General features: G+C 43.3%; 1 protein-coding gene across 1 annotated transcript; it reads right to left on the bottom strand.

Moving 5' to 3' along the window:
• Positions 1-9238: 9238 nt before the first annotated feature.
• Positions 9239-10162, bottom strand: LOC128051654 (olfactory receptor 5T3-like). The gene has a single exon (XM_052644287.1). It carries the CDS (start codon positions 10160-10162, stop codon positions 9239-9241), a length of 924 nt encoding a protein of 307 aa, XP_052500247.1.
• Positions 10163-13164: the final 3002 nt, after the last annotated feature.

The following is a 13164-nucleotide window of genomic DNA, read 5'->3' as shown; positions in this document are numbered from 1 at the left end:
CCTGGGTTGGGAAGATCTCCTAGAAAAGGGAATGGCAAACTAGTATTCTTGCCCAGAAAATTCCACAGACAGAGGAGTCTGGCAGGCTACAGTCCATTGGGTTGCAAAGAGTCAGACACTAGTAAGTAACTAACACTTTTACTCACATCTATATAATATGCATTCTGCAATTTATTCTATGGTTTATATTGTGCCCTCTTCTGACTTAGGGAAGATAAAACAATAATAAGGACTATGGAGAATATATACTTTTCTTCTTCATAATCTCATCTATTACCTACCTAAAAATGGACACCTGTTAAAAATAATGGACACTTAGTAATAGGCATTTACTGTATAATTAGCCAATTTAATCTAAGTTGAAAAAGAAGTTACAATATATCAGAGTGAAAATTTTGTTTCTTGTAATTGTTTAGAATACAATTAAATAAAATATTTTCCAGGAATTAAACTGCCAGATAAAAATGAGGAAGTTAGTGTTACTGAAATTTTTCTGTAATCAGAGTAATCATTTCAGCAAAATATGATTATATAATCTACTTGCTATAATTTGCATTTTCAAGATAGATAAAGGTTTACACTACATGTATGCATTAAACATATTTTTTATGTTTCTAAGACTGCCCAGCTAAAGAGTTGTTTCTTATAACCATTTGGCTTAAGGCTCAATATTCAGAAAATGAAGATCATGGCATCTGGTCCCATCACTTCATGACAAATAGATGGGGAGACAATGGAAACAGTGACAGACTTTATTTTGGGGGCTCCAAAATCACTGCAGCCATGAAATTAAAAGATGCTTACTCCTTGGAAGAAAAGCTATGACCAACCTAGAAAGCATATTAAAAAGCAGAGACATTATTCTGCCAACAAAGGTCCATCTAGTCAAACCTATGGTTTTTCCAGTAGTCATGTATCGATGTGAGAGTTGAACTATAAAGAAAGCTGAGCGCTGAAGAATTGATGCTTTTGAACGGTGGTGCTGGAGAAGACTCTTGAGAGTTCCTTGGACTCCAAGGAGATCCAACAAGTCCATCCTAAAGGAAATCAGTCCTGAATATTCATTGGAAGGACTGATGCTGAAGCTGAAACTCCAATACTTTGGCCACCTGACTGACTCCTTGAAGAAGACCCTGATGCTGGGATAGATTGAAGGCAGGAGAAGGGGACACAGAGGACGAAATGGCTGGATGGCATCACCAACTCAATGGATGTGAGTCTGGGTACACTATGGAAGTTGGTGATGGACAGGGAGGCCTGGCATGCTGCAGTCCATGGGACTGCAGAGTTGGACACGACTGAGCAACTGAACTGAACTGAGACTCAAATTGCATGGAATTTCAAACTTATTTCAACCTATAAGTGCAAACTCAATTTTCCAGAATAATGGTTTTAATTTTAAAAATTCAGATATATACATTTTTAAAATATTTGTGGATATTATGTGTGTTTGGGGCTTTTCTGGTGGCTCAAACGGTAAAGAATCTGCCTGCAATGCTGGAGACCTGGGTTAGATCCTTGGGTGGGGAAGATTCTCTGGAGAAGGGAATGGCTATCCACTCCAGTATTCTTTCCTGGAGAATTCCATGGACTGAAGGGTTACAGTTCATGGGGTCACAGATAGTCGGACACAACTGAGCAACTCATACCTTCCTTTTCTATGTGTGTTTAGTGAATACAGGTGAAGGGTATACAGATGTTCATCGTACAATTTCAATTTTTGTATAACTTTGTAACTTTTCAAAACAAAATGTTGGGGAAAAATCAAGCACAAACATAAAATATATGACACAGGGAAAAATCAGTTTTGCCATCTAACCTGATATTCACATGCCTACTCAACCATTCTGTTATTATGAAATAGCAACTACTTTTAGCTCTATGCTGCTTTCTTTTGAAAGTAGACTTTTCCCATTTACTCAGAGTAATTTGGTTACATGGACTTCTCTGCTTGCTTTTTCCTTTTTTTCTTTAGTTTGTTTACTGAGGATTTGGAAGGTCTATAACCTCTTTTTAGACCTTTGCATGGTTTCTGTTGTACTTTACAAAATAAATCTTAACCTAAGTTGATTTATATGTTACTCTCATCTTTTAGACTTTGGATAACAGAGATGGATAGTCTGTTAAGAAATAATATGGAAATATCTATTCAGTCAGTCAGTTGAGTCACTCAGTTGTGTCCAACTCTTTATGACTCCCAAGGACAGCAGCAGCCAGGCTTCCCTGTACATCACCAACTCCAGGAGCTTGCTCAAACACGTGTCGACGGAGTTGGTGATGCCTTCCAACCATCTCATCCTCACTCCCCTTCTCCTCCTGCCTTAAATCTTTCCCAGCATCAGGGTCTTCTCTAATGGGTCAGCTGTTTGCATCAGGTGACCAAAATATTAGAGCTTCAGCTTCATCATCAGTCCTTCCAATGAATATTCAGGACTAATTTCCTTTAGGATTGACTGCTTTGATATCCTTGCAGTTCAAGGGTCTCTCAAGAGTCTTCTCCAACACCACAGTTCAAAAGCATTAATTCTTCCAGTGCTCAGCTTTCTTTATGGTCCAACTGTCATATCCATACATGCTGCTGCTGCTAGTTGCTTCAGTCGTGTCTGACTCTGTGCGACCCCATAGATGGCAGTCCACCAGGCTCCCCCGTCCCTGGGATTCTCCAGGCAAGAACACTGGAGTGGGTTGCCATTTCCTTCTTCAATGCGTGAAAGTGAAGTTGCTCAATTGTGTCCGACTCTTCACGACCCATAGACTGCAGCCTACCAGGCTCCTCCGTCCGTGGGATTTTCCAGGCAAGAGTACTGAGTAGGTTGCCATTGCCTTCTCCACATCCATACATGACTACTGGAAAAAGCATAGCTTTGACTAGATGGACCTCTGTCAGCAAAGTAATGTCTCTACTTTTTAATAGACTGGTCATAGCTTTTCTTCCAAGGAGCAGGAGTCTTTTAGCTTCATGGCTGCAGTCGCCATCTGCAGTGATTTTGGAGCCCAAGAAAATAAAGTCTGTCACTGTTTCCATTTTTTCCCCATTTATTTGCCATGAGTTCAGTTCAGTTCAGTCACTCGGTCATGTCCGACTCTTTGCAACCCCATGAATCACAGCACACCAGGCCTCCCTGTCCATCACCAACTCCCAGAGTCTACTCAAACTCATGTCCGTCAAGTCAGTGATGCCATCCAGTCATCTCATCCTCTGTTGTCCCCTTCTCCTCCTGCCCTCAGTCCCTCCCAGCATCAGGGTCTTTCCCAGTGAGTCAACTCTTCGCATGAGGTGGCCAATGTATTGGAGTTTCAGCTTTAGCAATGAACACCCAGGACTGATCTCCTTTAGGATGGACTGGTTGGACCTCCTTGCAGTCCAAGGGACTCTCAAGAGTCTTCTCCAACACCACAGTTCAAAAGCATCAATTCTTCAGCGCTCAGCCTTCTTCACAGTCCAATTCTCACATCCATACATGACCACTGGAAAAACCATAGCCTTGACTAGACGGACCTTTGTTGACAAAGTAATGTCTCTGCTTTTCAATATGCTGTCTAGGTTGGTCATAACTTTTCTTCCAAGGAGTAAGCGTCTTTTAATTTCATGGCTGCACTCACCATCTGCAGTGATTTTGAAGCCCCAAACAATAAAGTCTGACATTGTTTCCACTCTTTCCCCATCTATTTCCCATGAAGTGATGGAACCAGATGCCATGATCTTCGTTTTCTGAATGTTGAGCTTTAAGCCAGCTTTTTCACTCTCCTCTTTCACTTTCATCAAGAGGCTATTTAGTTCCTCTTCACTTTCTGCCATAAGGGTGGTGTCATCTGCATATCTGAGGTTATTGATATTTCTCCCGGCAACCTTGATTCCAGCTTGTGTTTCTTCCAGCCCAGCATTTGTCATAATGTACTCTGCCTATAAGTTAAATAAGCAAGGTGACAATATACAGCCTTGACGTACTCCTTTTCCGATTTGGAACCAGTCTGTTGTTCCATGTCCAGTTCTAACTCTTGCTTCTGACCCGCATATAGGTTTCTCAAGAGGCAGGTCAGGGGGTCTGGTATTCCCATCTCTTTCAGAATTTTCCAGTTTATTGTGATCCACACAGTCAAAGGCTTTGATATAGTCAATAAATTTGCCATGAAGTGATTCCTAAATTAAGAGATCTGTCAACAGTATCCGGGGCCGCGCCTCCCCACTCCCAGTTGGGAGAGGGTCCCGGTGAGCCCACGGAGCGGCTCGCGAGTGAGACCGCGCATGCGCCGTTTGCGGGCAGCGAACCCCGTGGTGAACCCAGGACGGGGACGCCGGGTCCTTGCTCCCAAGTCGCGCGGCGGTTAGGAGCCCCTCAAGCCTGCCTTCGCCAGAAGCCACAGGCGCTGCTGGTGTGCGGGCACGGGCTGGGCCGCCTCCCTGGAGAACTTGTCCCTAGGACGTGAGTCTTGAGTCGGACTAGATGAAGACGGATCTGCAGAGGACGGATGGATGATTTGCGTGGACGGGGCCCCTCGGCGGCACGCGGTGAAGCCGCAGGTAAGACGGCCCCGGAGGCGGAGTCGGATCGCGGGAAGCTCCGCGGGGGCCCCGGAGGCGGAGTCGGATCGCGGGAAGCTCCGCGGTGGCGGAGGCCGGCCGGCGTACCAGACGTCACGGAAGCACCGTCGTGTGTGTGGCGGTGGGACCTCGCGCTGAGCCATGGCCCTGGCTGTGAGTGCTTGCCGCCCCTCCCTGTCGCTGCTGGCCCTTGCCCTGTCCGCACGGGACACCGCCCGTGCCCCCTTCCCCTGTCTGGGACCGAACCGGCCACGCCTCACCTGGATGTCGTCCCCAGGCCTCCGTCGCCTGTGGCGCCCCCGGGGAACGCTGGGCACGCCGGGTTGTGCTGAGGGGCGTAGGGGCGCAGGTACGCGTACGGAGAGCATTCTCCCGCGCCGGCTGCGACTTTGGATGTTGGCGGTGGTGGTCGAGAGACCCTCAAAAGCTCCCCTGGTGTCCAGGGAGGCCAGTCGGCGTCCTGGGTGCCGTGGGACCGCCCCTCTGTTGGAGGCCTCTGGCAGTGAGACCCCTTGGCGTGCCCGGGGGGCCGACTCGCGGTGGCCACTCGTTTTGAACGTCCCAGGGCTCTTCGCGATGGTGCGCGGCAGGCCCACGCAACAGCCGCTTCTGTGCCGCCGACGCCGCGTCTTCGCGACGCCAGCCTACCTGGCTGCACCCCGTGGGTCCCTTTCTCCGTCAGTCCGTCCGCCGACCCCCAGGGCCGCGCCTGCACGCCGACGCCTGTCCACCGACGTCGTTTACTGCTGGGCGAGGGAGAGAGCCATGCCCCGCAGCTCCCCGCTCTGGCAGCTCGCCCGAGCGCGGGTTGGGTCCCTGCCAGCAGTAGCGGACCGGCCGCGTGCACGCGCCGCCCGCCCCCATGCGGGAGAAAGGGAGAGCGCATCGGCCGGTCCCGACGCTAAAGGCCGGGCCGCCAGGGCGGGGTGCCTGCGACGGGGGACGCCCCTCTTGTTCCTCCACGCCGCCGCGGCGATGCTCTGCGCCTCGAGTTGAACCAAGCGTGGGTAGTGGGCCCTCCTTGCCGCCGGTGAGGCGGGTCAGTCGGCCCCCAGTGATCGCCTACCCCCTTCTCTTCGTGGGTTGCTGCCGCCCTGTCGCCCGCGACCTGCACCCAGCACACCCAGCTCCCGGTGCTCGCTTGGCCAGCTTCCCTGGTGGCTCAGATAGTAAAGAGTCTGCCTGTAATGCCTGAGACCCAGGTTCGATTCCTGGGTCTGGAAGATCCCTTGTAGAGGGGAATGGCAACCCACTCCAGTATTCTTGCCTGCGGAATCCCGTTGACAAATGACCTGGCAGGCTACAATCCACGGAGTCCCCAAAGAGTGGGACATAACTAAGTGGCTAACACTTAACTAACAACAGTATAGCTGAGCCATAGTTTGTTTAAACTTCTGTGAATGAGCATATAAATTCTTCCCAGTTCTCATTATTTCAACAAAATACTTTAGTAAACACCTTTGATTATGGTTAAGTGCATGTTTGAGTCATTAGGATAGAACTATAGAACTAGCTTACTTGATTAAAGATTTCACAAAATTTTCGTTTAGACAGCTTTAGGTCAAATCCTTAAACCTATCTTATTTTTGATAGCAAGTATTATTTGATATATTTGTACAAGCAGAAGCTGGACCAACCTCTATAACCATGTGCCAATGGAACATTACATGCAAAGATGGGCTCAGTAAAGGACAGAAATGGTATGGACCCAACAGAAGCAGAAGATATTAAGACATGTGGCAAGAATACACAGAAGAACTGTACAAAAAAGATCTTCACCACTCAGATAATCACAATGATGTGATCACTCACCTAGAGCCAGACATCCTGGAATGTGAAGTCAAGTGAGCATTAGGAAGCATCACTATGAATAAAGCTAGTGGAGGTGATGGAATTCCAGTTGAGCTCTTTCAAATCCTGAAAGATGATGCTGTGAAAGTGCTGCACTCAATATGCCAGCAAATTTGGAAAACTCAGCAGTGGCCACAGGACTGGAAAAGGTCAGTTTTCATTCCAATCCCAGAGAAAGGCAATGCCAAAGAATGCTCAAACTACCGCACAATTGCACTCATCTCACATGCTAGTAAAGTAATGCTCAAAATTCTCCAAGCCAGGCTTCAGCAATACGTGAACCGTGAACTTCCTGATGTTCAGGCTGGATTTAGAAAAGGCAAAAGAACCAGAGATCAAATTGACAACATCTGCTGGATCATCAAAAAAGCAAGAGAGTTCCAGAAAAACATCTATTTCTGCTTTATTGACTATGCCAAAGATTTTGACTGTAATGATCACAATAAACTTTGAAAAATTCTGAAAGAAATGTGAATACCAGACTACCTGACCTGCCTCTTGAGAAAACCATATGCAGGTTAGGAAGCAACAGTTAGAACTGGGCATGGAATAACAGACTGGTTCCAAATAGAAAAAGGAGTAATGCAAGGCTGTATATTGTCACCCTGCTTATTTAACTTGCGGCTTCCCTAGTGGCTCAGAGGTTAAAGCATCTGCCTCCAATGCGGGAGACCCAGGTTCGATTCCTGGGTCAGGAAGATCCCCTGGAGAAGGAAATGGTAATCCACCCCAGTATTCTTGCCTTGAGAATCCCATGGACAGAGAAGCCTGGTAGGCTACAGTCCACAGGGTCGCAAAGAATCCGGCATGACTGAGCGACTTCACTTCACTTTATTTAACTTACATGCATAAAACATCATGAGAAACTCTCAGCTGGAGGAAGCACAAGCTGGAATCAAGATTGCTGGGAGAAATATCAATAACCTCAGATATGCAGATGACACCACCCTTAGGGCAGAAAGTGAAGAACTAAAAAGTCTCTTGATGAAAGTGAAAGAGGACAGTGAAAAAGTTATCTAAAAGCTCAACATTCAGAAAACTAAGATCATGGCATCTGGTCCCATCACTTCATGGAAAACAGATGGGGAAACAGTGGAAACAGTGTCAGACTTTATTTTTTGGGGCTCCAAAAATCACTGTTGATGGCGATTGCAGCCATGAAATTAAATGACATTTACTCCTTGGAAGTAAAGTTATGACCAACCTAGATAGCATATTAAAAAGCAGACACATTTTACTTTGGCAACAAAGATCCATCTAGTCAAGGCTGTGGTTTTTCCAGTAGTCATGTATGGATGTGAGAGTTGGACTGTGAAGAAAGCTGAATGCCAAAGAACTGATGCTTTTGAACTGTGGTGTTGGAGAAGACTCTTGAGAGTCCTTTGGACTGGAAGGAGATCCAGCCAGTCCATCCTAAAGGAGATCAGTTCTGGGCGTTCATTGGAAGGACTGATGCTGAAGCTGAAACTCCAATACTTTAGCCACCTGATGGGAAGAGCTGGCTCATTTGAAAAGACCCTGATGCTGGGAAAGATTGAGGGCAGGAGGAGAAGGGGACAACAGAGGATGAGATAGTTGGATGGCATCACCGACTCAATGGACATGAGTCTGGATAAACTCCGGGAGTTGGTGATGGACAGGGAGGCCTAGTGCGCTGCAGTTCATGAGGTCTCAAAGAGTCGGACACGACTGAGTGACTGAACTTAACTGAACTGAATGTTAGAAGTAAATGCCTATTTATATTATGACAGAGCTAATCGAGAGAAGTTATTGCAAAAGTTTACCTCATTATAATAAAATCAACAAAGTTATAACACAATTCTCTTGTAAAACTGAATTTTTCTTCTATAAAGTTGATTCACTTATTTGCTTATTTCCTTCCTGTATAGAGTTTCAAAGGGAGAGTGGGGGATATATAATTAGTATCTCAATTCATAAATAGCTTAAATTATCCATGAGAAGCAGAAACTATTGGTTTTTTTGGATCACAATAATTCTTGTAGTTGTTTTTTTTCTTTCATGTATTTATTTATTATAATGAAGTGTACATAAAATAATCTTTTATTTCCTATTTCCTCTGGGTGGAGTTCTAATGCTGTGTTTAATAAAAGGGAGAGGGGTGAAAGTGGGCACCCTTGTCTTGTTTCTAATCATGGAAGAAAAGATGTCAGGTTTTCATCATTGAGTATGATGTTAGCTGTAAGGTTGGTATGTATGAGCTTTATTATGTTCACATATGTTCCCTCTATACCCAGTTTGTTGAGAGTTTTTATCATGAAAATCTTATTTTGTCAAATGTTTTTCCTGTATCTATAGAGATGATCATACAATTTTTCTCTTATTTCTATTAATGCAGTGCAATATGTTTATTGGTTTGCACATGCTGCTTGGAATCCCAGGATAAATCTCACTTGGTCATGGTGTATGACCTTTTAATGTGCTGATGAGTTAGGTTTGCTAGTATTTTGTTGAAGATTTTTGCATCTATGCTTATCCAAGTTCATACAGTTTTATTTTCTTGTAGTGTCTTTGGCCTTGGTGTGAAGATAATTCTGACCAGTAAAGTTAGTTTGCAAGTATTCTATAATCAGTTTTTTAGAAGAGTTTTAGAAGGGTTGGCATTAATTTTTAAAGTGTTTGGTACACTTCACCAATGAAACCAATGGTACAAGGGTTTTCTTTGTTGGAAGCTTTTTTTATTACTGCTTTAATCTCCCTACTTGTTATTAATCTGTTTCCATTTTCTATTTCTTCACTATTCACTTTACTAGATTATGTGTTTTGAGAAACTATTTTATCTAGGTTAATGTTCAGAGAAATATGCTTAATATATGAGAAATATGCCTATTTGGATGGGACAAATAGTTTCTTTAGGGCCACCTGCATGTCTGTGTTTCTCAGACAGTAAACAACAGGATTAAGACTAGGTGTTAGAATGGAATAAAACACAGACACAAGCCGTCCTTGAAGGGGGAAGTAATGAGAAGTAGGTCTCAAGTAAGCAATGCTCCCAGTGACATAAAACAGAATGATGGTAGTAAGATGAGAGGAGCAGGTGGAAAAGGCCTTCCAACGGCTACCAGCAGAGTGGGTCCGAGCGATGGTAGCAATGATGAGAACATATGAGATGATGGTGAGGGCAAAGGCACCAAGAATAGTACAACCACCCACCACAAATCCAACTTCCTCGTTGGTGTGGGAGTCACTGCAGGAGAATCTCATGATAGGAGAGCTGTCACAGAAAAAGTGGTCAATGACATTAGGCCCACAGAACTGGAGGGAGAAGGTGTTGATGGTGTGAAAAATGGCATAGAAAGCTCCGCTCAACCAGGCCACCATAACAAGCTCTGTACATAACTTTCTGCTCATAATGACACCATAAAGGAGAGGCTTGTAGATGGCCAAACAACGGTCATATGCCATAGAGGTGAGCAGGAAGCACTCAGAAGCACATAGCGTTACAAATAAGAAGAGCTGAGCCACACATTCCCAAAAGGAGATGACTTCTGAACCCATGAGTGAATTAATCAGTGCCTTGGGGACGATGACTGTTGTGTAGCACATGTCCAAGAAAGAGAGATTCTTCAGGAAGAAATACATGGGGATGTGGAGGCGGCTGTCTCGGCTCACGGCTGCAATGATGGAGATGTTCCCCAGGAGGGCAAAGAGATAGATGAAAAGGAAAAAGATGGTGCTAATGAGCCTCAGTTCAGGCACGTCTGAGAAGCCCTTTAGAATAAATTCAGTTACCGTTGTCTCATTTGTCATTTCCTTCCCGTCATGAAAAGCAATAGTCAGAGAATATTCAAGATGGATATGGTCTTAGTGATAGTTAGTGCAAAACATACGCTCACAAATTGGTCCATAAAAATGGTAAAAAGTAAATCTGGTTCTCTTCATAGTTCATGAATCCCACTTACTTTTCTTTTTCTTTTTTCTCTTGCTTTCTCCGTTAAGTCTGAGCAATAACAGATTATAAATGAACAAATAAGCATATCTCTTCAGATACTATGGTTGTATACATGCATAATAACAAGTTGTGAAAACTAATGAAAAAAGTGAAATAATCATATTCATTCAGTAATTATCCACTCAACAAATTCTATTAATAAATGTACTGCTCTAGGTACAGTGCAGTTTGTGAGTTTGTGGCAGGGGTGGGGGCCACTGAAATGGCTCTAACAGAACCGCTCAGAGAGGCTGAGCAGATACTATAAATATCTTAGCAGGCCACGAGCTGGTAGGGATGGAGTTGCTACGGGTTTCCCTATGATATTTCAGTTACTGTAATGTCAAATTTTCATAGCTTTTAGTAGAAATAAATGAGTTTAGCATAACATTTACTAATGTTCCAAATAGAACTGTGGCCTGGATTTAACCTAGTGGTTTCTGCTAAATGCATGACTGTGTCCTGTCTCTGAGTCTTCTCTTACAGTAGAAATCTTGCTAGCCTATGATCTTTAAAGTCACAATTTTAAGTCATGTTCCAGGAAAAGCATGTGAGACAGTGCCTTGAAATATTGGCACACAACTGGCCTTGTTTTAGGACCTACCACTACTGAAGATTGACTTTGTCTGTGATACTTGAGTCTGATGGTTCATCACTCTCACTGCACCTGGAAGGTGTCATCAGTATCCTCACAGGACCTAACATTTTAAGTAAGAACAGGAAAGTGAGTATGGAGCAAAAAGCTTTGACTTGAGGAAGAAACAACCTATTTGCCTACATGGTTCAAATAAAAGGAAAGAGTTACTCTAAGAAACGATCCCCCAAAACGTTTGTATTTAACCAATAGCAGTGCTATAAAAACCATCTGGGACCCATTAAAATTTGACTTTTTAAACATCAATTTAAATTTTCTTTTGAGAAAATCTGTCACCTCTACAACTTTTATTGTTCATAATATAATTTTTGTGTCATTAGAGTAAATGAATTTTTAATTTATCACTTAGTATAAAAGATTTTTAGGATCTAAAAATATCTCTACGCAGGATACAGCATGCTTGGGGCTGGTGCATGGGGATGACCCACAGAGATGTTATGGGGAGGGAAGTGGGAGGGGGGTTCATGTTTGGGAACACATGTAAGAATTAAAGATTTTAAAATTAAAAAAAATAAAAAATAAATAAAAAATAAATAAATAAATAAATAAAAATATCTCTAACATATATGAAATAAGTGTGGTTATCTCTGGGAATAAGAAAAATTTTTTCAAAAGTTAGAATGAATACACATTGGTATTAATATTATAATCTTTGTTGTTGTCACTGTTTGCTTGCTAAGTAGTTTCCAACTCTTTGTGATCCTCATGGACTGCAGCCGCCAGGCTCTTCTGTCCGTGGGATTTCCCAGGCAAGAATACTGCAGTGGGTTGCCATTTCCTTCTCCAGGGGATTTTCTAGACCCAGGGATCAAACTTGTGTCTACTACTTGGCAGATGGATTCTGCATCACTCAGCCACCTGGGAAGCCCATTATAATCTCACTGTTTAAATAATAAAATATTTTAAAAGTTATTTCAAGAACTAACTTAAGAATTTTGCTTTTCTAGTATTTTTATTATGATATAAAGATATGAAGGAGAAAAAGAATAAATTTTGGAGAATGTCAGTGGACTTTCCTTTGGGTATTTTTGTATCCAAATTTCCCCTTCTTATAAAAACAGAAGTCATATTGGATTAGAGCCCACCACAATGACCTCATTTTAACTCAATTGTCTCTAAAGATCCAATCTCCAAACTAAGTCACAATTGGAGTACTGGTGTTGTGATTTCAACATATGAATTTTGGAGGGGATACAATTCAACTTATAACAGTCAATAAGAAACAAAGCATACTACAACTTATCTTTGTGGAAGAAAGATTGGGATGTCTAAGGACTGCTCGTCTGCTCCAAGACAAGAAGTATAGGAAGGGTTCCTTGATCTCCATGAAAGTGACAGTGTCTTTCAAAGAGAGACAGAGAAGACTGACTTATTCAGATTAGCTTTTATCTGCCCTCCAGCATGATCCAAGCCACCTTTGCTATAAAAGTTGCTAGAGTAAGAGTATTGTTCTTTTCCTGATTTGGGCTTCCACAGTGGCTCAGAAGGTAAAAGAATCTATCTGCAATGCTGGAGACTCAGATTCGATCCCTGTGTTGGAAAGATCCCCTAGAAAAGGGAATAGCTACCCAATCCTGCCTGACGGGCTACAGTCCATGGATTTGCATAGAGTTGGACATGACTGAGCAACTAACACTTTCACTTTTTTCTTTTTCTGATTTACTCTAATATCCACTTAGTGAGTGTGATAGAAATAATGTACTTTGGATGTCTTAGGAATGTGGCCTTAGGGTGGCTGGTTTTAGCACAGCTAATAATATTCACATTACTTAAACATTAAGCATAGTTTTCTCAACATTTAAGAAAATTATGCCTATGTCCGAAGTTCGTCTTGAGAGTCAGTAAAGTTGTGTGATCAAGCTCAATGTTTCCTCATTTTCCTAATGAAGGAGTTTGGACACAATGACATTGGGATTCCATTTTTGACATGATAGCCTCAGATTCTAAATGAGTTAGAATCAAGCAGAATGTCCAGGAGAAGCCACAGGAAAAGAGAAAACTTGCCTCCGGCACTTCTGGTTGCTTCCAGTGTGCTCTCTGCTGGAGCTGACTCCTTCCTTCACTTGGGCCTCTGCCTAACTCATCACTCCTTCCCATAACCTCTCATCTAAGTGATAGAAATCTGGTGTCAGTCACTCGCATCACAGTATAATTAAGCTGTTTTCT

The sequence above is a fragment of the Budorcas taxicolor genome, chromosome 7, assembly GCF_023091745.1.
Source record: "Budorcas taxicolor isolate Tak-1 chromosome 7, Takin1.1, whole genome shotgun sequence".
Lineage (NCBI taxonomy): Eukaryota > Metazoa > Chordata > Mammalia > Artiodactyla > Bovidae > Budorcas > Budorcas taxicolor.
This window is presented reverse-complemented; position numbering and strand designations above follow the sequence as displayed.